This window comes from Pseudochaenichthys georgianus, chromosome 8 (genome assembly GCF_902827115.2).
Source record: "Pseudochaenichthys georgianus chromosome 8, fPseGeo1.2, whole genome shotgun sequence".
Classification (NCBI taxonomy): domain Eukaryota; kingdom Metazoa; phylum Chordata; class Actinopteri; order Perciformes; family Channichthyidae; genus Pseudochaenichthys; species Pseudochaenichthys georgianus.
In genome coordinates, this window is record NC_047510.2 from 26,772,585 (window position 1) to 26,797,466 (window position 24,882).

Consider the following 24,882-nt stretch of genomic DNA (forward strand, 5'->3'; position numbering starts at 1 on the left):
CCTCCCCCCTTCACACCTGGAGGTTCCACAAACACGCCGACCCGCTTACTTCCCCATTTTCTCACCACTCGCCCTGATTGGCTCTCCCACAGAGACTGCTCCGTATGGATCTGCCTGTTGCCGATGACAACACGGTCCACTTCAACTCCACTCTCATGGCCTTGATCCGCACGGCACTGGACATCAAGATCGCCAAGGGCGCAGAAGGTTTGGAGTCCCTCTTACCTCCTTCTACTTCAATTTCCACATGATTTCTTCTCCTTTTATCTTATTTTCCCCCAAAGTGCAGCATCGAACCCAGAAACCTTCCTGAAGCTTCACCTCCTGTATCTTAAGTACAGTGTGATTTTAATGGTGGCTTATACTGTATATATATATATCTTATGTGAAATGATGAGGGTGGAATCGAGGTTTTTTCATAAAAAATAGAATGACCTCTGATTAAATCATTACTATACTGGAAAAAAATGCATAGGGGTTGTCATGACCTTACTAATACAAATATGTTGTTGTTTTTGTTTTCACGTTTGTATGTCCTCTTATACCTTTTTGTGTCAATCTGGTTGTGTATGAATGGTTTGTGTGTGAATGCATACACTTTTTTTCTGTCCCAATTTCGACTGTGTGTACTTGGGCTTGTCTGTGTATATATGTGCGTGTTTGTATGTGTGTTGCATGTTTGTTGAACTCTGCCTAGGTGGGGTTGACAAGCACCAGATGGACGCCGAGCTGAGGAAAGAGATGATGGCGATCTGGCCCAACCTCTCGCAGAAGACTCTAGATTTGCTGGTTACGCCGCACAAGTGTAAGTTGCAGAGTGTTGTGCAGGCGCAGCAATGTGGGATGGATGCAGCCACCCTGTGCCGCCCAGTGCTCCAACGATTATTCTCTTCACGCCACCTGAGGACCGCTTCTCTCAGTCAGTCTCTCTCACTGCTGCACCCTCTGATACAGCCGGCACATAACCCCACACATCCCCACCCATAAACCTGAGATCTAGGAAGACATAGTTAAGTGAACATGAATAACAACAAACAGGAGCTAACAATCTAACTAACTTACTACCGTACAAAGCACAGGCTGGACGCATAACTACTTCACACACAACACCAACGCTGCATTCACAACTAATAACGCGGTGTTACAAAAAACGCCAGTCCTCCTATTCTCTCAATCAGGGATTTTTTTTATTGAGAAAACAAAAAAAACAGCAATAGGAAAGTTTAAACGGCCAATAAATTAAACAGCCTGTCACTGAGCGAGTACAGTAAATGTATCAGTCACTTATTGCCATGGATAAGGGGCCAAATACAACTTAAATAAAGAAAATAAAGGTATCACTTCCCTAGTTTTTTGTATCATCTAAAATTGTATGGGAAATGGCATATTATGTTTCTTGAAGGGCAAAATCCCTGTGACTCTTGTTACGCTGTGAAATGAATTAAGTTGCCTTCAAGTGCTGTTGTTGTCAAGATTATAAAATTGCTCTGACAAAAAAAATGTACAATGAAATATAAAGTCTCCTTCTGCTGCTTGGGGGATACAACTTGACTACACACATCAAGTCATTTAGATTGCAAACTGCCGCATGACCAACGCCTTATTTGGTGTGATTGCAGCCATTTACTATCTTTTCCTTCAGCTACAGACACCACACTAACAAGAACAGACCCCTCCATCCCTGTCAGACCCCCACAACTCTCCCCCTCTCTGTGCCTGAGATCAGAGGGTGCCTCACTATAGATCAACTCTCTATAGACGTCTTTTCACTTCAGGGGCGGTCAGCTGTGTGCGCCAGGCTGGCTGTGCTTGATACTTTTTCAGTGTTTCTTACACAAATGCACATGTGCTAACGCACTAGTTGCATGACACAGCGGTTGCTTTAGTTTGTGACATGCATGAGATTTGCTCTCAAAATGTATTGTGTATTTGGCATTACATTTGCAACCATGTTCAAATGAGTCATTTATAGTGTAAATATCACCAAATTTTATTTTGATTTACTTTATTTTTTTATGTTGATTCTTGTGATCACATGGTTATAGTTACCCAGAGCGACTGGATTTGTTTGACCTATATCAAAATAATGTGCTTGATTACACAATTTTATTTATATATTATACAGTAGAGTTAAAAAAATAAAAAATAGAGTAAAAAAAAAAAATCTGTCTGTGAAAAGACTATTCGCTCAATGTTGTGTGTGTGAAATGTACTCTGTTTTGTGTGCATGCCTCACCCCCTTTCTGCCATTCCTTGCGATCAGGGTCCATACCAAAGGTCTAATCTCGCAGGGTAACTTGTCATTCTCTCAGCAGCCACAGACCTGACAGTTGGGAAAATCTATGCTGCCATGATGATCATGGAGTACTACCGGCAGAGCAAGATCAAGCGCTCCCAGGCTCTTCGTGATGAGCAGGTACTACTGTCTCAACGAGCAAAAGCACTCCACCTGCACCCGACCCTTTAAAGTCAAAGGCAGACTGACGTGCTGAAATCAAAGCTGCAGGGCTGTAGTCCCATTCATGTAAGCCTGGGCTGTGACAACCTCCATCCAGGGAGGAGTCCTTATTCAGTCACCAATCTTATGAAATCACCTATAGCTTTTTATCTAACAGCCAAAACAGTGCTGCCATCTGCTGGGAAAGTTGTGGTACTTCTTGCTTTTAAGCTTTGGCAACATTTAGTGCATTATTTAGGTATACTCTTCACAAAATGTCAAATGCAAAAGCCAGGGTTTTGCAGTTATCACGCATTTTTTATAAGAAAAATTGATGAATTGGTTTACCCAGACTCCAGTGTTGTCACAGCCCCCGAGGTGCCTGTGCCTGAAGCACCATGGGAGCCTTTATTGAAGCTCCTCTATCCTGAGCCCGATTCTCTCCTGGTTTGATGCTTGAAAAAGTGATGGTACCTCCTCACTCCCAATCCCCAATGCTTGTAACCTTTGACTGTTCGATTTGCATTATGATGTTGCTGCATCCTACCCGTAGCTGAATTTCATCTTGGATCAGAAGATGATGTCTCATTAGAACTGAAATGTAATGCTCCTCAGCAACCTGATTTCATTGCACGTGTAAGGATATGTTTGTCATCTCTCAAACATCAACAAACCCTTTTTGGCCCCTTTTTCGGGCTCCTTTACCCCTTCTCTCCCCAAACACATAGCTAGCATATGTTGTAGCAACACACAGTGCTAAACCTCTGCAGTGTTTCCTCGTCCAAAACATTGAATAAGTGCAGACATCACATAACTATTTAAAGGTTTATTTTACCTGCTGTAAATCTTTTTGTATTTAGTGTTTGCAATCATAGATGGAAGGTTTGCCATACTGTGGATTTAAATTAAGGTAGAAAAAACATTTTAAAATCACATTTGAGGATTTTTTTAACTTGCTTGTGTAACAGCTCCAGGACCAATCTGACATTTTGAGCGCTGGTAATTAGGCAGCACTTTGGAACTTCTTTAGTCAATGATAAATACATGAATGACAACGTATGTATGTCCCATCATGCATTTCACCTGCTGTATGTTCCCCTTCACAGGATTGTTGCCTTGTTGATCTGTCATGATATTCTCCATCCCTATTTTGAAAGAGGCTCCTCTTCTATTCCTCCCCTTCATGTCGATATCAATTCTACTTTCCCTGCTATACAATAAGGGAAATGTATGTTTAGATGTTTAGTATCAATCATCTTATGACAACTGATCATAAGATGAAACACTAAATGATTACTGATAATTCAGTTTGATCCTATCCTGAGATCTAGCTGAATGGCTGAATTTTTTGCTTCCTTATTGGACTTCTTAAAGTCCTCTACCTGGTTGCTCAAAGGGTTGCCAGGTCCCAGAATGCACTCCTAGTCGACCCATCTCTTTCTCTTGTTAGCTGCCGGGCAGCTCCTCATTTATTCCTCCTCGATAACCTATTTTGCCTGGCCTTGCTTCAGCCGACAGCCCCCTCTCTACATGCCCTCTGTTCCTGCTCTGCTCCTTCTCCCTCCATTTCCCTGTCAGTCTGCCTGATAGCTGGCGACGGCCATGTTGTATATCTCACACAGAATCGAACGCCATTACTGTTTCAGCGCGTGGAGCCACCTTCCCCAGGCCAGGATGGGGGTACGGGACTGAACAACGCCCTCCCTCCACCTGAGACGACAGAGACGGTCAACGGCCTGTGAGTGTGACGCCGGTTGTCGTGGTTGCTTTACCGGAGGTGGTTTGTAGAAATCTAGGAATATTTCATCTGCAAAATGACGATTGTATCTCAAATTATTTAGCCCCTATTACCTTGAAGTATTGGATACAACTTTTCTCACACCCTCCATGGGGATCAAATATTCCCAAAAAAACGTATTTTTGATAACTTCAAGTACATCTAAACTGCATGAGATATGTTTTAACTGATGTTCCAATATAGTTTTTGTATTTATCGTTCACCATGGCACGCAAGAAAACGTTTTTAAGGTAACACGGGGTAAGCCATTGATATACAAATCATTATTTTATGGGTCAGATATTCCTTTCAGAAAGATATGTGTGTGATGGTACGTTTGTGTGTGTCACAGGACGGTACAGGGGGGGATCCCGGCGAGCCAATCGTGGGTGACGGCTCGTGCTCAGGAGATGTCCGAAAAAGCCGGCAGCTGGAGCCCTGAGGGACACCCTGAGGACAGCCTGGGGAGCATGAGCAACTCTCAGGTAGAAGCTCATACAGGCACACCCCCAGGACCACACACACACACACACACACACACACACACACACACACACACACACACACACACACACACACACACACACACACACACACACACACACACACACACACACACACACACACACACACACACACACTGCAAATAAAACACATCTTTGTCACACACCAAGTTTGTGTGGACTCAAACACTCAACTCCCATTCAACATTTGTTTTATTTTCATGTCATTGCTAACAAATGAATCCCCAAAGGACCATTGAGGACACTTTAATGGTAAAATGAACTTTGATCGTTATGGAGTTACAGTTTCAAATTCCATCTCCATTAAAGCAGTCCCCCCTTTATCCATAACCCCTGTGCATTACATGAATTAGATAACGACACCAGGTTTGGTCGCAGGACTGTTATAAGTCTGTCCAATCATTGCATTTGGTCACATGCGTCACCAGAGTCTTCCACAAACTACAGAGGTGAGTGCTGAAAATAGCCACGTTCCTCACTGAGCTTTTACCATCATATGTTTAATTTTATAATTATACTGTTGGGAAGGAGCTTTAGAGTGAAACCTAAGGGACGGGCTTCTGCCAACTTGGTGACTTTCTTGCTAGATTGGATCACTTTTCGAGCTCGTGCTGCTGTTTTTGCAGACCATTTAAAAATGTAGCGTACTCATGCTGGTTTCTCAAATGCTACCTTCTGAACCCTCAATTAGAAGCACAGCAATGTTTTGTTTAACAGGACTTGCTTCTGGTTTCATAGTCTACACTCCAACCAAATCAGTATCAGCAATATGAACTCATGCTTAAGGTTGAGGCGATCTTGTCAGTAGTCGGGAAGATAAGCCACATTCTTGTACTATATGTTCTCCTATTTAATCAAAGCCTAATCGGCACACAATACAGAAGCTCAAAGCTCATACTGTCCCATCTCTACTGCTTTGTTGCCTTATTGTTCCTTTTGAGCAGGCCATTTTCCCTCCTTGACAACATTTTGTCAGTTAGCATTGACATGTTGTTGAACCTTCTTTTAGTTATTTCCATCTCTCAACCTGTCTCTTTACACATTTTTTATCTGACTGAACCTTTCCTTCGCCGTACATTTCCACATGTCATTGAGAGTTTATCCTCTGTCCTCAGAGCGGTTCATGTCTCCGTCATCATTCTGTTAAACCTCTCTGCTTGTAGACCTCCTGGAGGGCCTGACTATGTATCAGTCAGGCCTGTGACATAACCTCTTCTTCATATCAATCAACAGAGGTCTGGAGAGGTTTAAACTCAGGAGTTTGATAGAAGAGAGTCGCTGTCGGCTTTATTTCAAACTAGTTTGATTGATAACCTACAGTGAAAGCGGACAAATGGAGTCATAAGGCACAGAAAACCGGAGATATTAGAAAACAAATGCCTTCTATGGTAAAACACTAGCACTTAAAGGCGGTAGGTAATTTTGGAGAAACCAGCTCGAGTGCGCTAGAATTTGAAAATACACAACCGGAAGAAATCTGCCACTTCCTTCCAGAGCCCCTCCTCCAACACACACGAACGCGCACATGACCAATGAGGGCACGAGATAAGTTTGTGCCCCGATGGAAGGCTGACAGGCAGGTAGGCCATCCAGATATTTTAGCCCGGTCGGCTAAAATGATTGGTCGTGCTTTTTACAGTACTACGGCTTCCACAGATGACTTTTTTTATGGATTTTTTGTCAAAGCACTTAAGATATTCATTGCTATCGGATGTTAAGAGCATTCCATGGAATATAACAAAGTGTATCTCGAGCCGGTTTCTCAAACTTACCTTTGTGTTTATTGTATTTTGTTACTCTGGCACAACAATTTCCTTCGGGATGAATAAAGTCTTATCTTATCTCTTATCTTACCTTACCTACCCCACCTTTAAATGTAGTCAGCTGTTAAGCATTTTTTTGTAGTTTATTATTTGATTTGAAGTTTTATCTAGTATTTTTTAACGACTGAATATATGGAATAGCTAGCACTACCTCTCAGTTCATGATTGAAATAGTGTGACACATCTGTTTTAAACAGTTCCATTCATTTGTAAAAGTTTCACTCCAAACATAATATCATTTGGCATCTTTGCAGAGAGAAATGTGCAGGGTAGTAACTGACACAACAAGCTGGATTTATATTTGTAAACTGTCTGGAAATGTACATATTTTTAGAATATTTGCACTGGCTTGATGATCCATTTTGACAGCAGCCTTTGCAAACACAACATCTGATTCTTATGTTACTATTGTCCAAGTTTAATCTCAAGACCCAAACACTCAATTCCTTTGGTATTCCTAGCATATGTTAAAACTAAAACAACAAACAAAAGAAAACAAAATGGCAAAGTCCTTCCTCACACTCACACACACTCCGTTGACCTCTCTGAGACCCTCCATTCTCTGCTTTCTTTGGATAACAAACCTTCCAGCATATCCCCCTACTCCCTGTCAGTTTTCATGTCAGCCGTCACACCATCTCCTGCTCTCCTGCTCTGTTTTCAGACGGTAGAGATGAGAGAGATGGGGCAGGATGGTTACTCGGATACTGAGCACTTTCCACCAATGGAAGGCCATGGCAGGGCCGCTTCCATGCCCCGCCTCCCAGGCGACAACCAAGTGAGCAGCATTCTCATCCTTCCACTCCCCTTTCAGTCCCCCATTACCTCTGTTTCTTCATCTCATTTCGGTTTGAAAACACCATCATCTCAAAGGTCTGATTTGTTGGTGTAAAACGTATTGCTGTGGTTACTTGAATCCATGTTGGAAACAGTTTGGCACAGGGTCTAAAAGATTCATACTGGTGGACCAATTCCTATTGCTACTGTTGTGGTAAAGGGCAAAGGTCACATTTATTTCCTCTAAACGACCCGTAACGTGACGACCGTTGAGCTAGCTATCGCGACAATATTTCTAGCTAAAACATGGAAATGTTTTGCTGAAATGTTGCTCTCCCGACCAAACCTGAATTCAAAAGGACCACAGCAAGGCACAGTGAGACCTTCTGCTCCTCTTCTCCTCTTCTCCTCTTCCTCTCATCCTGACACGTGCATGGAGGTTTTTCAACCCTGGTTGTCTCGTTTCCATCTAACACTCATCCATTCCATATTGTTCCATTCCCCGGTGAGTGCTCTGGTTGTCATGTGCGCACAAAAAATTGATAAATACAAATGTGCACACACATACATACAGTTTACACACCTCTCTGACGGCCATTTTCTTTTTGTCAAGACGCTGATTTATTTATCTTTTTGTTGTTGTTTTCAATCTAAACTGTTTACTTCTTCTATTACAGTTTTTTCTTAAATATTTTTAGAATGTTGGGGTTATTTGTATTTATTTTGAACCAGCATGTGTTACAGATGTGTGTGTGTTGTATCAGTTTTTCTTCTGCTCTCACTGTTCTCTGTGCCCTGAAACGGATGTCCGCTGTTGACTATACTTGTGTGTGTATGCAAATCCATTTGTGTGAGTATTTCGCTGATTGTCCTCATTGCTGTTGTGACCGTGTTGCCGTTGATGGAGCATTTTCATGGTGAACATGTTATATAACCCAGTTTTGGCTCCAAGTCTCTGTGGTAAGTGTTTCTCTTCCACCTTCACTGCTGCTTCAGTGTCTAATCATACTGTCCTTCTCCGTCCCTCCTTCTCTTTCTTGTCTTTTTTCTTTCTTCTCTCCACGTGGCACACCATCGCTTTTTGGGTTCGACACTCTTCTGTTTCTGCTCCACTGTTCCCCTTTTCTCTGTCATCGCCTATCCATCCCTGTCTCCTTTATTTCTCTTTCTCAATTCTGTGTGTGACCAAACCTTGGGTGTACTTGTGGCTCTGCGTGTGCGTGTGTGTGTGTGTGTGTCTTCTCTGTGCTCATACAGCAGCGGAGGAAAGGGAGACAACGTGGCAGTAACCTCAGTGTATGTACCCTGTCTTCCCTGTCTCGTCTCTCTTCCTCTTTTCTCTCTGTCTTTGACTCTCACACACTCTTGGAATTCCTTTTTTTACCCCCTCATTTTTCATCTCTTTCAAATATATTTGGACACCCATTTTTTGGCATGACCAAATCTGATCCCAGCCCAGCTTTTAAAGTGATCTCAGCCCAGCTTTTAAAGTGATCCCAGCATCCTTAGCGACTTCTCCCATGCACCTTTGGGTTTGGAAATGGGCTGAACTCCGCACGTCACATGTCATTATCAACAGTGTGGACGGACATACTGTCCCGTGGCCTCCGTGTCTCTTTCTCTCTCTCAGCTGCTGCTAGTGCTTTGTTGCTCTCTGTCCTCATGCCTGTGTGCTCGTCTATATGTGTCTTAATGTTTCCCAATCCGTGTACGAGTCTCCATTCATTCCCGCATGCAAGATATTTGTTGAAATGTGTGGAGTGTACGAGGAGACCGAAAGACAAAGAGTATGTGTGCGTTTGAATGGGTTTGTTGTTGGGATTCACAGTGCTACTCCTATGAGGTCAGGTGTTTTTTATACATCTTCTAACATGTCAGCTGATTTGTCTAATACACATCAACTGGAAAACTGGCCCTCTCACTGCCAAAAGGATCTAGCACTGAAGTAGCCTGATGTGGTTTACATGCTCAACGTGTGGCGCCATAGGCTCTGTCCTGCTGTCCCGCCTCAGAGCATGAGGCCTCACTCTGCATAAAGAGGGTCTCATGTGGGGAGAGGACTCAGGACAACCCCTATGTACCTGCATGGCTGGAGGGAAGAGTTTTGTGCAGCCTGGAATGTTCCATTATAAGCGATGACGGAGGACCGATGCAAGCCGTACTGACATTTCTATCTTCTTTTTTTTCTTTTACAAAGCAACTTACAGAAGCATGGAAGGCATGGCTGTTTGCCATCATCTCTCTCTCTTCCTTTATTTATTGTTAATCTTTTTTCTTGTATTCTTTTTTTATTCATGTGTACCAGGGGGTCGGCAATGCCTGTGGTTTCAGCCCTTAGCCAGTTAATGGGGCTAGCTAGCACTGTGGAGACACGTGGCAGTGGGGGGGATTTTGTGAAAGAATAAGCGAATAAAGAGTAGTCGAAACTGAAGAAAAATAGGTTTTTCCTTATAATCTCGAGATAAAGATGTAAATAATGTTGGGACTCAAGTCACAGTTGTAAAAAACATGTCTAAGTTTCAGTATTAGGGGACCTATCATGCAAAATGCACTTTGTGATATATTTTATACATAAATATGTGTCCCCGGTATGTCGGGGAACTCGCGCAGCATCAGAAAATAAAACCCTTTCTCTTTTCCTCCGTACCCAAATCTTTTAAAAACGGGGGTAAAACAAGCGGATACAGATTTGCTGCCGATCTGAATCGGCAGCGGACCCACATAAAGTTGCTATCCGAAACAATGCCTGACGTGTTTTGGACGTAATCTCGTCTTTGTTTACATTGGCAAGCCTCGCTAACACTCAGAGCTAACCTGTACTGAAGATCACATGTGTTTTAAAAAGCAGGAAATAAAAAAAGGAACTCACCTTGTGATAAACCCGCAAGAGAAAAAGCATTTGAGCTCCATACTGTTTCAGAAATAATCCTTGACGTGGTTTAAATAGGATGGCGTTTTATCACAGCAGAATTTAACTTTAGCTCTGGTAGAATTCTGATCAGGCATTAGCTCCGCCTCCTCTTTTTAAGCTAAGGACCCAAAATCCGCGTTTCTCTAACAGGGCTGCGAAAGAAGGGTATGAGGCATGGCTACAATGGGTGATCTCTTTGGTATTTTATGCAAAAAACTTCACAATATATTTTTCCAATATAGCATGATATGTCCACTTTAATGCCAGAAACATTTAATGTATAAAAAGACAATTAAGTAAAAATGGTAAGAATAAAGTTGACATGTCAAGATCAAAGTTACATTTTTTTGTATAAATCAATATATCTACTGTATCAACTACTGGTGTTAGCTGATAAACTAAAGGTTTGACTTTATTTTCTATATGAAAAATGTGATTTTAATAGTTAAGAATCTGTAAATGTTATTGGACCTCCTTTCAGCAAGATCATTTGCTGATTATTTTATAGGGGGAAATTAATTGTTATGCAGGACCAAGTGTGGCCCCTTGGCCTCTTTTTGCCGACCCCTGCCTTATAATCTGTATTTTTGAAGTAGCATGATTATTATTACGTATTACTAATGTGGGAGTGTATGACTTGGGAAGGGATATGGGGGGAAGATGGTGGGCTTTCATTGTTCCAGAAACATATGTTATTCACACTCAAACACACACACTGTGTCTCGTTACCCATAAATCACAGGCAAAACTGTCTGGATCATCAAAGGAAATCATGTCTCTCTGCATCTCCCACTCTCTCTTTCCTCCCCTTCCTCTGCGGTCTCTCTCTCTCCCTCCCAGCCCATAAATGACAGCAGTCCCATGAAGCGCTCGGCCTCGTCGTTGGGCCACAGCAGGTCCGGCCGGGGTCACAGAGACAAAGGAGACGACTACAACATGGAGTGTGTGCCTGAGGAGGAGAGGACTTCCCGGCATGGACACCGGCGAAAAGACCGGGGTCACCGGGCCTCTGAGAGGTCGCTCTGCCGCTACACAGAGGCTGACACAGGTGGGGAGGAGACCATATCCACACAAACAACCGCACATACAGGAGACAATAATGAGGGTTTGACAGATGCTTTATTAACACAGATGTTTTTTTATGTGACCATTACTCTAAAGTCTGATGTTGTATTGTTATCTAATGTCATGGTGCTGTCATGGACCCATTACCTAAGCAGGTCAAATTGGATATAAGATAAAAGAAACACAGACACACTAGTGATTGAAGGTAAAGATTCATGCAGTGTTTAAGAGTCAGATTACCTGGGACAAGTCAGGCTTAAGCAGGGGTATGACGACTGAGAGAAGCTTACAGGTTTTTATTCTATCTGTCACAAAAAGTCAATATTTGCTTTCATTTGATCCTTTTGTAAGTGACGTTTAACCTAGTACCATAGGATTTAGCATTCTTCTCCAGGAAGCCCATTGGGAGTGGAACACCAGAAAGTCATAATGCAAAGGTTATCATATGAACCACTGATTAACACCACAGTGAAACTGACTTCTACAGTGTCGTAGTGTCTAGTGTTTTTTAACCACACACCCAGTAATAACTCTCATGAACCCCCTCATCAGGCCTGGGCACGGACCTGAGCACGACCACGCAGTCCGGGGACCTCACGTCCAAAGACAAGGACCGCGACAGAGACCGCGGCCGGTCCAAAGACCGTAAGCACCACCACCACCATCACCACCACCACGGCTCCGTGGACAAGGAGCGCTATGTAGCAGAGCGAGAGGGCGAGTACGGACACAGGCACTCCCGCGAAAGAGAGCTTGAGGACAGGGAGAGAGAGAGGGACCGGCGCTGGTCTCGATCGCCCAGCGAGGGTCGTGAAGGTCACGAGGGTCACGAGGGTCGGGACGGCTTGACGCACAGACAGGTGGGCTTCCGGGTAGTTGTGTGCATGTGGTGTCTAGTTTGGTTTCTAGAAGAAAGCCAAGTGGGACGACCACACTATTCGAACACCCTGAAAGTACTTAATACTTTAAGTCAGTATTTTTCACTGTGGTATTGCTACTTTTATTCAAGCAGAAATACTTGCTAAATACTACTGCTAAAAAAGGTCAGAAGTTATTGTAGGACTTTACTGCCCTCAAGTTAGAAGCCATCAACCCCAAGTTGTGTTCAAATGACAAATAAAGTGTGGATTATTTGTATTTAAATACACGTGTTGACGACATGCACACAAACATTTTGTGGGTATAATAATGCAAGTAAGTAAAATGAAAGACAGACAATAAATGTTCACTATGCAGTTAATTGTTCAATGTTTCAAATCACTGTTCCAGCAACCCAGCAAATATACATAGAAATGTATATTTGGATACCTGACTGCTGCCCCGTCCTGCCCTGCTACATGTTTTAAGACTGCCAACGTTCTCCCATGTTCCCCCCAATACCTTTCCTTTTATAGCATGCTTTTCCAAACACATAACACGTAACATTTACTATTGACATGTAAAAAACAAAAGTATCTATAATCTACCAAACTTCTGTGCAGTTACAACTTATGTCAGACTATTCTAGCAAAGAAAGACTAATTGGGGAAGAATTGTTTTGCTCCCATTACAATTTGTGCATCTTTGTTATATAGGAATAGCTTTGATGACATGACGCATGTCTCACAGCTCACTGACAGTCAGTTTACTTCTAACACGTTTAGTCACCGTATTTACCCTGTACCACATGTGTTGCTCCTGAAATCAACCCTTTACCCTTCTTTTCTCCCGTCGTCTGTTGTTTTCTTTCCTCTGCGTCGACATGTTGCTTCTCTATGTGCGCTGCTGTTTGGAATCTCATCTTTTTTGTCCACGTGCTTTGCTCCGTTCCTTTGTGATGCCTTTCATTTCTCTCCTCCATCCCACGCACGTTATGACTGCTGCTTTTATCTTTATTATTGCTGTGATTCTTGTTCTTGTCTTGTCTTTCTTTCTCTTTGCCTCTCCATCTTGCATTCTCTCTTTCCCTCTCTATGTGTTTTCCACTCTTTCTTTCCCATCCTCTTTACTCTACATGTTCTGTCGTTGAATTTGTGGTTCGTTCTTTTTATTTGCTTTATTTCACTTTTCGTGTAGGGCAGTAGTTCGGTCAGTGGAAGTCCCGTCCCCTCTACGTCGGGGACCAGTACGCCACGTCGCGGCCGCCGACAGTTGCCTCAGACCCCCGCAACCCCCCGGCCCCATGTCACCTACTCCCCTGTGGTCCGTAAGGCCATGCCCGCAGCACCTGGGGGGCCCCAGGGCCGCCCCCCCGCTCCTGCCCCTCGGCACTTTTCTCCCGAGCCTCCTCAAGGCCAGGCCCCCCCCCCCTCTGTCCTCCCTCCAGCCCACCATGGCATATCCCGCCAGGGTCATCACCCCCCGCCTCGCTGGGGGGACACGGATGGAGGAGGGGGCTCCATGGAAGGGGACGGCTGCTTCTACAACCAGGACTATGACCCCCACCATGAACCCCCTGCTTACGAGCAGAACCCCATGCAGGGTGGCAACCCGCACCCCCACCCTCAACCTCATGCCCTGGCCAACCACCCACTGCCACCTCCCCCACAACAACAGCAACATAACCCCCATCCACTGCCTCCACCCCAGCCTCACCCAGTAAACAACCCCCACCCTCATCCCCCGCCCCACCAGCAGCCCAGTCGCACCTCCCCCAGGACTGTCGGCCATGCACCCCCCCCCACCACGGCCCTGACGGGGCCTGTGCAGGGCCAGATGCAGCCTGCTGTCCAGCGGCGCCTACCCAACGGATACCGCTCTTCATCTCCGTCCAAACATATCCATGGACCCCCACACACGGGGCCTCACAAGGTCCCCCCTCCACCCGGGCATCCCAAAGGTCCCCGCAAGGGCCTGCATGAACCCTACAGTGAGAAGGAGGACGACGACTGGTGCTAGCCTCTGGGGATGGGTGAGGGGCGTACGGAGGAAAAATAACTGATAGACGGACGGACGGAAAAATGGAAACGGGAAGCTCCGAGCGAGAGCTCTGACTGCCAAGGGAAACCATGATTCCTTCTTTCTTGCCTGTTCAATTGTTTTCTCCCCTCCACTGCTTGGCATGTCCCAGTGATGCTGGGCTGGGTGGAGGGAAAGGTGTCAGGATGAAGGGGTGGAACAACAATGCAGAGGCAGGACCAGTAGAAGTGGAACACCACCTCCACGTTCTGCTCGCATTGTTGTAGCATTCATTTGTTGATGCCAAATAAGACCAACCTCAAACTGCAGGATGCAAGCAGCCGGGGTGACGACACTAGTCTGTGTGTGTCTTAAATTCTGCCTCCGGCAACGATCTACAGCCACTTACAAGATGTCAAGAGTTGCGACTCGACAAAAGACACTTTACAGTCAGAGACAAAAGAACGACCACTGTTTTGTTTTTGTTTGCTTCTCAAAGCCAACTTCAGTTAAGTTAGCTGCAAAAAGAATCAAACCCAACCCTCCCAGCCACAAGTTGAATATTGATGAGTTTTATCATCTGTGTTTTTAAATAAGAACCAAACTGACAATGAGCCCTCCACCTGTGTGAGGTGAGGAGGCTGCGTGGGTGGGAGAGTTGGGGATTGTTGTACGGGGGTGGGGGGTTGACGAGTCCCTGGTCAAAATGTAGAGGAAAGGATGGGTGTGTTTGGGATGTTTCCTCCTCCCAGAAACAAACAATTGAACCAACCTCAACCCATGACCTCTGAGAGAAGAAAAAGAAAAGCGTGGAGATGGGTTTCAGAAACAAAAAACAAACCAATAACTGTTTTCTGCAGTATTTCTTCTTCTATTCCTGCTTCTTCTTCTTCCTCCTTCTCTTCTACTTCTTCAGAACATTGAAGCTTGAATCTTCTGTTGCACCCAACACAGCTTCGTTTTTTAGACTTGCGGAGTTGTACACCCTGTGGAATCCTGCATGAATGATAGAAAAAATAATAATAATAATAATAATAATAGCAACAATGAGAATCTACTGTATGTGGGGGGGAACTCTACTTGGTCCTTTCTGTTGTGGTCTGCAGGGTTTCTCTCTTTTTTTTGGAAGTACAAATGCCTTTCTGTTTCTCTCGGTCTCCTCTGTACGACATTACTCTTCCTGTACCTTCATTTACACTGAAATCAAGTGAAAGAAGGCTATAGGGAGATTTGATAGTTACTGTATCCAGAAGGAACAAAATGATTACTTTTTGCTTGCTTGTCTGTATGTCCTGTGTCAGATGCCTGCCACTGATACAGATGGAATTGCACATACTTTTTTGTGGAAGTAACTTTTTGTAACTACGCTGATAAAAACGATATAACGGGAAGCAGGGTAACGTTGATAAGAGATGTGGGGTCCAATATTGGTGAACAAGTCAGTAACATCTCAAAGTCTTCCAGGGTTTGGGCTTAAAAAAACATGCGAGAGGAAGAGACCAATAGAAAGGCGAGGGAAAGGAGAGAAACTCTTCATCTTTGTTTTCTTTGTTATCGACCGTCACGATGGACACTCTGATGATATAGTGACTTCGAATGATCATGTCGATTGTGATAATGAGACAGATTCTCCATCTTGGGTCTGTTTTTTCTGTTCTGTTTGATTTTGAGCTCAGCTAATCATTTTTCCAACCCTAAGGTGGAGCTCTAACCCACAGTTGCATCGTGGGAGAATGAGTCTGCAGGTGGGAAAACATGAAGCAGTGATTGTCACTATATAGAATTTCAACCGTGGGTTAATTTGATTTAGAGCGCCCTAAGAATTGGCCAGACACAGCAGTTTTCTGCAGTGAAATAAAAATAAGTTTCCTGCAGATGCGAAAGAGTTCCAGCACCGCTTGTGACCTTCCGGTGGCGCTGTTTGACTGTGTTTTTTTTTACCTCTCCTTTGACTTCATTTCTGATTCAGAGTCGATGCACCAAGTATACAGTTTAGCTCATTCTCTCACTCGTGTTGCACAGTGCAGGCGGGTTGGAGAAAAGATGTGTGGGCCTCGTCATGGTCCCTGAAAGCATCTATGTTCTGTGTGTAATCACTCCTGTATATCTTTAATTTATTTCTTTGTGTTTCTCTGTGTGCCTCAAACTAACACGTGTCACTAATGCACACCACTGTCAGCCCCAACATTGTTATTATTATTATTATTATTATTATTATTCTGTTCATTCATTTAACGTTTTTTAACCTGGAGGCCTATCACATGTTGACCAGAGAATGCACCGAAAAAATTGAAAAGGAAAAAACTGCCTATTAGTGTCTTTCCAACCTCAGTGGAATGTCACAGACAAGTATTTTTTCACATCACGACACGTAAAATCAGAAAGCACACTAAGTATGTAGCTCCTGGTTGTGGTGTGTGTGTGTGTGTGTGTGTGTGTGTGTGTGTGTGTGTGTGTGTGTGTGTGTGTGTGTGTGTGTGTGTGTGTGTGTGTGTGTGTGTGTGTGTGTGTGTGTGTGTGTGTGTGTGTGTGTGTGTGTGTGTGTTTTTTTTTGCGTGTGTGTGTGTGTACATGAGTGAGTGTGTTTCAGATCAAATGTTTGATGTTTTGTTTTTGTGCTTGCTTTGGTTTCTATTCTTTGTCTCCAGAAATCCTTTAAAAAAATATTTTAGTCAAATCATTGTATCAAATTTCCGACTGTGTGTGTGTGTGTGTGTGTGTGTGTGTGTGTGTGTGTGTGTGTGTGTGTGTGTGTGTGTGTGTGTGTGTGTGTGTGTGTGTGTGTGTGTGTGTGTGTGTGTGTGTGTGTGTGTGTGTGTGTGTGTGTGTGTGTGTGCGTGCATGTGATGTCAGTAAACCCCTGAATGAAACAGGCATAGCCCCAAACATTCACCATCCATCTTTGTGTCTATGCTGCAGTGAAATCCACTAACACGCTGATTAACCACACAAAGTCTTCAAAAAGCAATGTAAAGCCGCTACTGAGAAAAAAAGAGTTTTTTAAATACAAAAGGTAAAAAAAAAAAGGAAAAAATATCTAGTTCCAGAAATGCATGTGCTATGTGCATGCCACACCGTGGGTTAACAGTCATCTTCAGGACATAAAAGAAAAAGCAGATTAAAGAATTCAGAGGAATTAAAAAAAAAAAGATATATAAATAGATAGATGTTTTTAAAAAGCAACGTTTCCTTTTTTTCCTTCTATTTTTGAGAACAAAAAAGGTTAAAAAATTACAAAAAAAAATGTTTAAAGAATTTAAAAAACACAAGAGACTTTGGTGAGAGTTTGTTTTCTTCCGTTACATGGGGTTGAGGCACATCACGAAAAAAAAGAACTGTTTTTAAAAAAAAAAAATTCAAAGAAAAGAAAGTACAGTTCAGAAGACAGAAGTGTATTCTCCCTCTACTTTGTGTGGGGGTCAGGGGGTACATGCAGGAGCTAGCCACATCTGATGATGTCCTCATTATGAATGGCTGTGGAAAACTTTGATCTCTCACTCACTCCCTCTTTTTTCTCTCTCTCTAACTCTGTCTCTCTCACACTCTTATCTGTCGCACTCTCAAACTGTCTCACCGCTATTTCTACCAGTGCATTTTGTAATTCTAAACAGAACTCTTCCTAAAGAATAAAATCCAGAGAGAATGCACACTGTGTTGCCTCTTTTCTTGTCCACATTATGGCTTTATTCTTCAACTGAGCATGTGTGGTGTTTACTAGATATGGTGTGGCTTAAAGTTGTTTCCTTGTAAACAACCAAAAGTAATGTTGACACTGGAAACGAATTTCCTTACTATGAAAGATTTGCAAAACATATTTTACAAACATTTTGAAACATGCAGTGCTAACAACATGCATTACATCCATCAGTGGAATAGTGTGAAACCAATGGCGGGATTGTGTAACGCACACAACAAACTTGGGATATGATTTTGTTCCAGCAGCATGTGTAAAGCATTACACAAGTTAACAATGGGCTCAATCACCAACAGTCTGCTTCATACTACTGAACGCCACAAGGTCATATAACCTAAACACATTGACAACATCTGACTTTTTAAGTGTTTAACATGTTAAACTGTTGACTATATACATTTCCAGTAGACACAGAGCAGCATATCATTCATATGGATTCATGTTTTCTTTCTACCTGGGAAAGGTAAGCCTTATATTCGCCCTCTATTAGCTTTGTATTGACCTTTTTACCAGCTCCTGGTGGAAAATGTGCTTTTTTTAGCTTCAAAATGTTCGCTATTGATAACTTTGTCTATTGATACCAGCAGAAAGTATACACATCCTCCTTTGTCAACAGAAAACCCATCTGTTTGCACTGTCTTTAAATTAAGAAGTTTTGTATGTTGCACTTAAAATGTTTTGGCTTCTTGCAAAGACTTGCAGAATTCCTCGCCATTCTGAGTGTGATCGCAATTATTGTACGTCGCTTAGGATGAAGGCTGCAGCTAAATACAATTTAAAATAATGTAATGTCTGATGATGGGCATGTGCATTCAGTGGTTTTTTTTTCAGAGCTTTTTGACTGAAAATAGCTGTTAACTAGAAACAAGGTGGTTTTGTATAAAATACATTATTAACACTGCTTCAAATGTAAGCCCCTTATAGGCTGATAAGGTAACGGATCTAAAACACCCAATCTGCTCCGAGTCAATTCATGTGCTTTTGAAATGCTTAAATTCTGAAAAAAAAGAAATCCATTAGCAGATTACATGAATCTTATGCTTAGATAGATGTGACAAGAACATGGATGTGTCAGCATGTTCCTTCACAATGAGCTTCTGTGTGAGGGAAATCAGATAAAGGGTAAAGAAAGTGTGCGAGAGTGATCGGAGCAGACTAACATGTGAAGGCGAACAAGCGTGTGTGTGTTTTCACAGGCATGTCCAGACGGTTCCGGCCACTCCTCCCGGCCCTGTGTGTACACAGACAGGGTGCTCTGGTTTCAGCCGGAAGAATAAGCAGCCTGGTCGGAGCCTCATGGGGCTCTCAGGCACTTCCCCCCCACATTCCTTCTTCTGTTTTCCTGGGATAAATCCCCTCCCCCCTCAACACCGGTGGTGAATCCCTGTTGCGCCCACTCTGTAGTCTGCAGGGCCATTACATTCCAAAACGAACACCGTACGTTAATAGGAATATAAATAAAAGCCTTATTGTATTTAAATGTAATTCACTCATTACTTAAGCTTCCATTTTAATTGCTAATCAATTCACTTTTTGGGTTGGGTGCAGAATGAACGACCCAAATGAAAGGAATTCAGTTGTGTGTAATCTCCCTTTATCTGTTTGTTGTGCAGAATTACTGATAATTAACCACTGTCACTTAACAGCACACTACGAATGCATGTTTTACCCAACCTTTTGCACCCTGAATCAATCACTATTATTCAAGTATTACAGCCACAGTAAAACACTACTTTAAGAGCTCCAGGGCTCTGATTGTTCTCAGTGTTATGTCCAGTCAATGGTTTTTACAACCTCCCCCCCCCCCCTCACTCTTTGGACCTCAATCTCCTGAATTGTCCGAGCTTTTGTTCTGCAAATCAGTGTGGGGGATGTGAAGTTCGTGGGGGAAGGAAGCAAACTTCTTCACACTCAGTTTCCTGTCACCCACAAGGATCTTCTTGAACCAAAAGCAACCCCCCCCCCCCACACTTATACAACAGCAGTGTTGTGATATGTCAACAATGACTAAAACAAACAACACACCACTCAAGGTTTTAGGTACAAAATCGTTTTTAATAAATACTGAGGTAGTTGTAGTCATTGAATGTTTTACACCTGGAACACATTTCATCTCAGTCAGCACTTATCCACACACATTTGTTAAGCTTTTAATGTCCATTAAGGCAGCTCAAGGCCTCATTCAGGTCAACCAGTTCCTTTAGTTCCGCTTTTGGCCAGCTGAAGCCTGTCCTTGTGGTGAGCTATGGCCAATAATTAGGCCAAAAGTCACCGGGACTAATACACATCCACAGGGCTTCTTCCGTGAGTCCTGGTACATGCCCCGACATGTTCAAAGCCATGCTTGGGGCTTTCAGGGCACTCTTATCCCGGATGTTCACGTTAAACGAAAGAGTCCATGGCGTTCAAGCCGTGTCGAGAAGTTTAAAGTCTTTAATCCGCGCAGTTTCAACACGCTGCAATGGTTCTCTGTACAGGCATGGGGGCTGGGGGTGCTCCCACTTCACTGATGCAGTTCATATATTCACAAAGCAAAACTGTACTTAAAATGAGCTGATGGGGAGAGTTCTTCTGCTCAAGTTTTGCCTTTTTGCAAGGTAGAAAGTCCGGCTCCACGGCCGCTTTACCCCGTCTTTTCCGGGAGTGTTGTGCTGGTCGGGGCGGGCTCATATTCTCCTTGTTGTAGGCGTCACGGCGGAGCTTAGCGGGGGAGCTTTCGACCTCTTCTCCGGTTGAACTCAAAGGTTTTCCCTCCTGGAGCTCCATTTGAGCGTCTGTAGGCTCCTCGGCCGGGGACTGTTGTTCTTCCGCCGCCTCCCACTCCACCGTCTCCTGGGCCGCATGGTACATGTCCCGGGCGGATTTCATCACCATGGTCAGGAGGAGGCTCCGGTGGAGACGGAGACCCCCTCGCTGGGTGCGGGAGCTGTATAGTTTCCCCAAAGCCACCACCATGATCCTCTTGGCCTCTGTGGTGACCTCCATGACACTGTTTGTTTTTAAATTTGTCAAAACAATCAAAGGTTAACGTTAATTCAAGTGTTTCCCCTCTGACTTCGCATGCAGACACAATACAGACTGACTGCAGGACAAGTACTTATCACCTCGCTGACGTCACTCACTCAGCGTCATGTGAGAGAGCCCCGCCCATCGGCCTCAAACCAGTCTGCTATTCAAACAACCCTGAAACAACTGGTAAGGCAACCTCCACACACACTATGATAATTGCATTAGCTACAGACAACAACAAAAATAAATGCGTCACTCAAACCGAATTCAAAGTAGGGAAATCACTACATAAACACGTGGAGAAATACAGTTTCTTTTTGTATTCATTAGACAACCTAAGAACAATAAGCCTTTAGAAATTTATGGTATATCCGTACATTTGTTTGCTTTATGATATCTGCTAATTTTGTCTGGAGGAACAGCTCGACACTGCCTGTAAAACAAGTCTTTATAGTTTTCAGGTATTATACATGTTTCATAAACTGCATGGCTACCACGTGGTGTAGCTGCTTGTCGTTTGGACAAACAGTCCCCCCTCCTTGTGGTACATTTCCAAATATATGCCAAGCACGCACCTGTCTCCACATTGGAAATACTCAACAGACCCATTTCATCCTGGTTCTGATAAAATATTGTGTGTCTGTATAAATGTGTATCTGTTGCTTTAATAGCCGCAGCTCTATTACGCATTGACTTGTGTTTGTAGTAAAAACTATCAACACCCTTAGGGGAAGATGTGTCATTGGTTTTCATGTAATACATTGAACCACCTAAAATGTGTTCCATTAAAGTTTAAGCAATTATCCAAAAACAACTTGACATTTAATTTGGGTTCAGGATGCTGCATGTGCTTTTATATTTAAAACCGTGTTGCAGCTTTAAAGTGGTCTTACTGAATCATTCCTTTTGCTTATAACATTTATTTTTCTAACATGCAAACACAGCCTGTCATGTAAGAATACCTTAACCTTTTTTTTTTTTAGCATTGAACTATCTTTGCTCGGCATGACTCAGCAAGTAATGTTATTCAGGTACGATAAGACACGTTTCAAAAAGATTAACACATTATATATGGACTACAATGTGTTCCTTTGATCAGCAAACCCTGTATCAGGACTGGAGCAATCTAAGATATTTCCCTATCTATTTTTAGTCTTTCTCACACCATGGAAAAAATCCACTGCTCTCTGGAACACAGCAGAAGGCCTGTTTATAATAGTGTGCTCTCTTCTCACCCATCCCCCAGTGTGTGTTACTTCCTTTTGAAGGACAGGCAGATGTCCATATTTAGCACATCCTGCTCATGTGGCACATACTGAGAGGAAACCCATGACGTGAGTGGGAGCCCTTGTTTCCTGAAGCCATTTAAAGTAACAGCGGTGATGATTGCGTCAGGGCCACTTCCCATAAGCCCATATTTGGGCATTGGAATCCATTCCTCCAGGTTTTTTTTATCATGATAAGAAACTGCAGGGTATTTGTACAGCCTGCTTCATTTACGGTTAAAACTCGACACACCGAAAGCGAATATCACATTAATATGAAATCATAAACGATATATTTTAATCTTGAGTGTGTATTGTATTCTTTTGAGATACAGAGAGATAGAATGGGAGGACATCTATTTTTAACGTTTAACGTGACTTCCATAAGAATTTGTGATTGTTTCTGGTGTGGCTGCATTTGAACAAGACATGAGTTGAAGAGGTTAACAGGCGTTTGCATTTTGCTATGCTTTAACTAAAGGTGTCGGTCTATGGGGTAAGGCATGGAAATGTGGAAGAAGGGAAAGATGTTGATGGGAAATCCTTTGTTGGCAATGACATTAATAATCCATTATGATCTTATTTTGTAGTTGAGACTCTTCAAGCGTTAGATATTACTTTTTTATAGTGATCATTCGCATCCCAAAATGCCACATTTCTTTCTTACCTCCTGATGGTTAGAAACTTAGCACAGTTCATTATGGTTTAGTATTAAATCATCAAAAGAGGTGGAGGTAAGCTTGTATTTGGACATGTCAGTGCAATGCTATAGCGAAGAGTGCCCTCTTGTGGTCATGCAATATAATTGTTTCAAATCTAAATATAATATCTAATGTGCATCCTGCATTTTAAATATGTCAGGTGACACGTTACCCAAGTGGTACAACACATAACATCTTCAAAAAGGTGGTTGCTCTGAAGGCACCAACATCATGATAGACCCAGAAACATTATTTAACAACCGCATTGAATCACTTGAATCAATTGTGCCGAAATCAATCCATGTCCACTAGGGGGCAGTAAAACATCACATCAAGCAGCCACTACTCACTATCTGCTCTCATTGAGGTCATATTTTAAACCACTCAAATGGCATTTTAGCTCTGTTGTGGTCTCCTCTAACTAATTGCTTATTTGTCTGCCTGTCCTTTCTTATTGGGTGTTCAGAATATTGTATTTCTGGATGTTTATTTGTATTGTACATGCTAATTGAAGAAGATTCAACTTATTGTCATTACGTTTGGAAATGGTTTCTCTGCATTTGACCCATCCTAGTGTTAGGAGCAGTGGGCTGCCATTATGTACGGAGCCCCGCATTCAAAAACATCTAATAGTCAACCATCAGGGGAGTAAACTCAATTTCATCGCGGTTGTAACTTCAAGACTGTATACATATCTATGATACATATACAAAATAATGTATTATTTATATTATTGCCTCTGCATTGGATTATTATCAGATAGGGTAATCACTTCACAATTAACTACGTCTGAAAGCAGAAGTCGAGGGAAAATAATTGCAAGACTCTTCAGTGCACATGTCACAAAATGAGATGCATTGTGGGACATGTAGTGTATGGGCAACGTGCTCCTGTAAAGCGGCACGTATACCTTAAAATAAATGTAGGCCTACTTTCAAACTCTTGTGGGCCACATCAGATGAAGTGACGGGCCGGATTTGTCCCACAGGCCTTGAGTTTGACACCCCTGGCCCTGTTCAACCATAAACTAAATGTCTAAGCGTTATATCAACAGTTTAGGTGAAAATGTGGATGAAGCTACTTTACATTTTTAATGCGGATGATACCGTGATGTACTGTGCAGGTCCCTCCATTCAGGAGGCTGTTGTTAAATTACAGGCTGTTCTTAACATCATTCAGACTCAGCTTGCTGAGCTTAAGCTTCTTTTAAATGTTGATAAAACCAAGGTAATGCTCTTTTCTAAAGCTAAAAAGACTACAGACACTGCTTTGGATATTGTTACTATGCAAGGACAAGTAGGCCTACTCGAAGTGGTTACCTGTTATAAATACCTAGGTATCTGGCTTGATGATTGTCTTACTTCTAAACTTCAGGTCATTAATCTGCTTAAAAAGCTGAGGGTTAGACTAGGCTTCTTTTTTAGAAACAAGTCCTGTTTCTCGCTTGAGGCCAGGAAAAGTCACTGTGACCTTTTTACCTGTGCTGGACTATGGTGATCTGGTCTATATGAATGCACCTGCCCATTGCCTGGAAAAGTTAGATGCCGCCTATCACAGTGCCCTGAGATTTGTTACTAACTGTAAAGCACTTACTCATCACTGTACCCTGTCTGCCAAGGCAGGTCTGCCTTCACTAACTGTACGGAGGCTCAGTCATTGGTACATGTTCATTTATAAAGCCATGTTGGGTAAACTACCTTTTTATATCTGCTCTCTGATCTCTCGACAAATTGAAAGTACGTATTACCTGAGATCTCATGTTGTTTTATTAAATGTGCCAAGTGCTAGGACTGTCTTAGGGAAGACAGCTTTTAGATGTGCAGCTCCACTAACTTGGAACAGTCTGCAAACATGTTTAAAACTGAGCACTTTGGTTCCCCTGCATCATTTTAAAACTCGGCTGGGTGACATGCGGTTTGATACTCATGGTACCCGTCACTGTAAATAGAGTTTGTAAACTGTACCCTGTACATTATGTTGTATGTCATCCTTATTGTTGTTCTGTTGTTTTTATGTTACATG

General features: G+C 42.9%; 2 protein-coding genes across 2 annotated transcripts in view; one reads left to right on the forward strand and one right to left on the reverse strand.

The window, feature by feature from the left end:
• cacna1aa (calcium channel, voltage-dependent, P/Q type, alpha 1A subunit, a) overlaps positions 1–17,838 on the forward strand; it is an 86,474-nt gene extending 68,636 nt beyond the window's left edge. Inside the window, 10 exon segments of the mRNA XM_071204064.1 lie at positions 93–207; positions 698–805; positions 2,313–2,416; positions 4,060–4,175; positions 4,567–4,699; positions 7,226–7,339; positions 8,596–8,632; positions 11,085–11,297; positions 11,867–12,174; positions 13,370–17,838. Of these exon segments, the coding sequence (XP_071060165.1) occupies positions 93–207; positions 698–805; positions 2,313–2,416; positions 4,060–4,175; positions 4,567–4,699; positions 7,226–7,339; positions 8,596–8,632; positions 11,085–11,297; positions 11,867–12,174; positions 13,370–14,191 (2,070 nt within the window). The 3' untranslated portion in view covers positions 14,192–17,838.
• A 2,081-nt stretch (positions 17,839–19,919) lies between these two features.
• ier2a (immediate early response 2a) lies at positions 19,920–20,980 on the reverse strand. The gene has a single exon (XM_034089373.2). It carries the CDS (start codon positions 20,868–20,870, stop codon positions 20,334–20,336), a length of 537 nt encoding a protein of 178 aa, XP_033945264.1. The 5' UTR covers positions 20,871–20,980; the 3' UTR covers positions 19,920–20,333.
• Between the last annotated feature and the right edge of the window lie 3,902 nt (positions 20,981–24,882).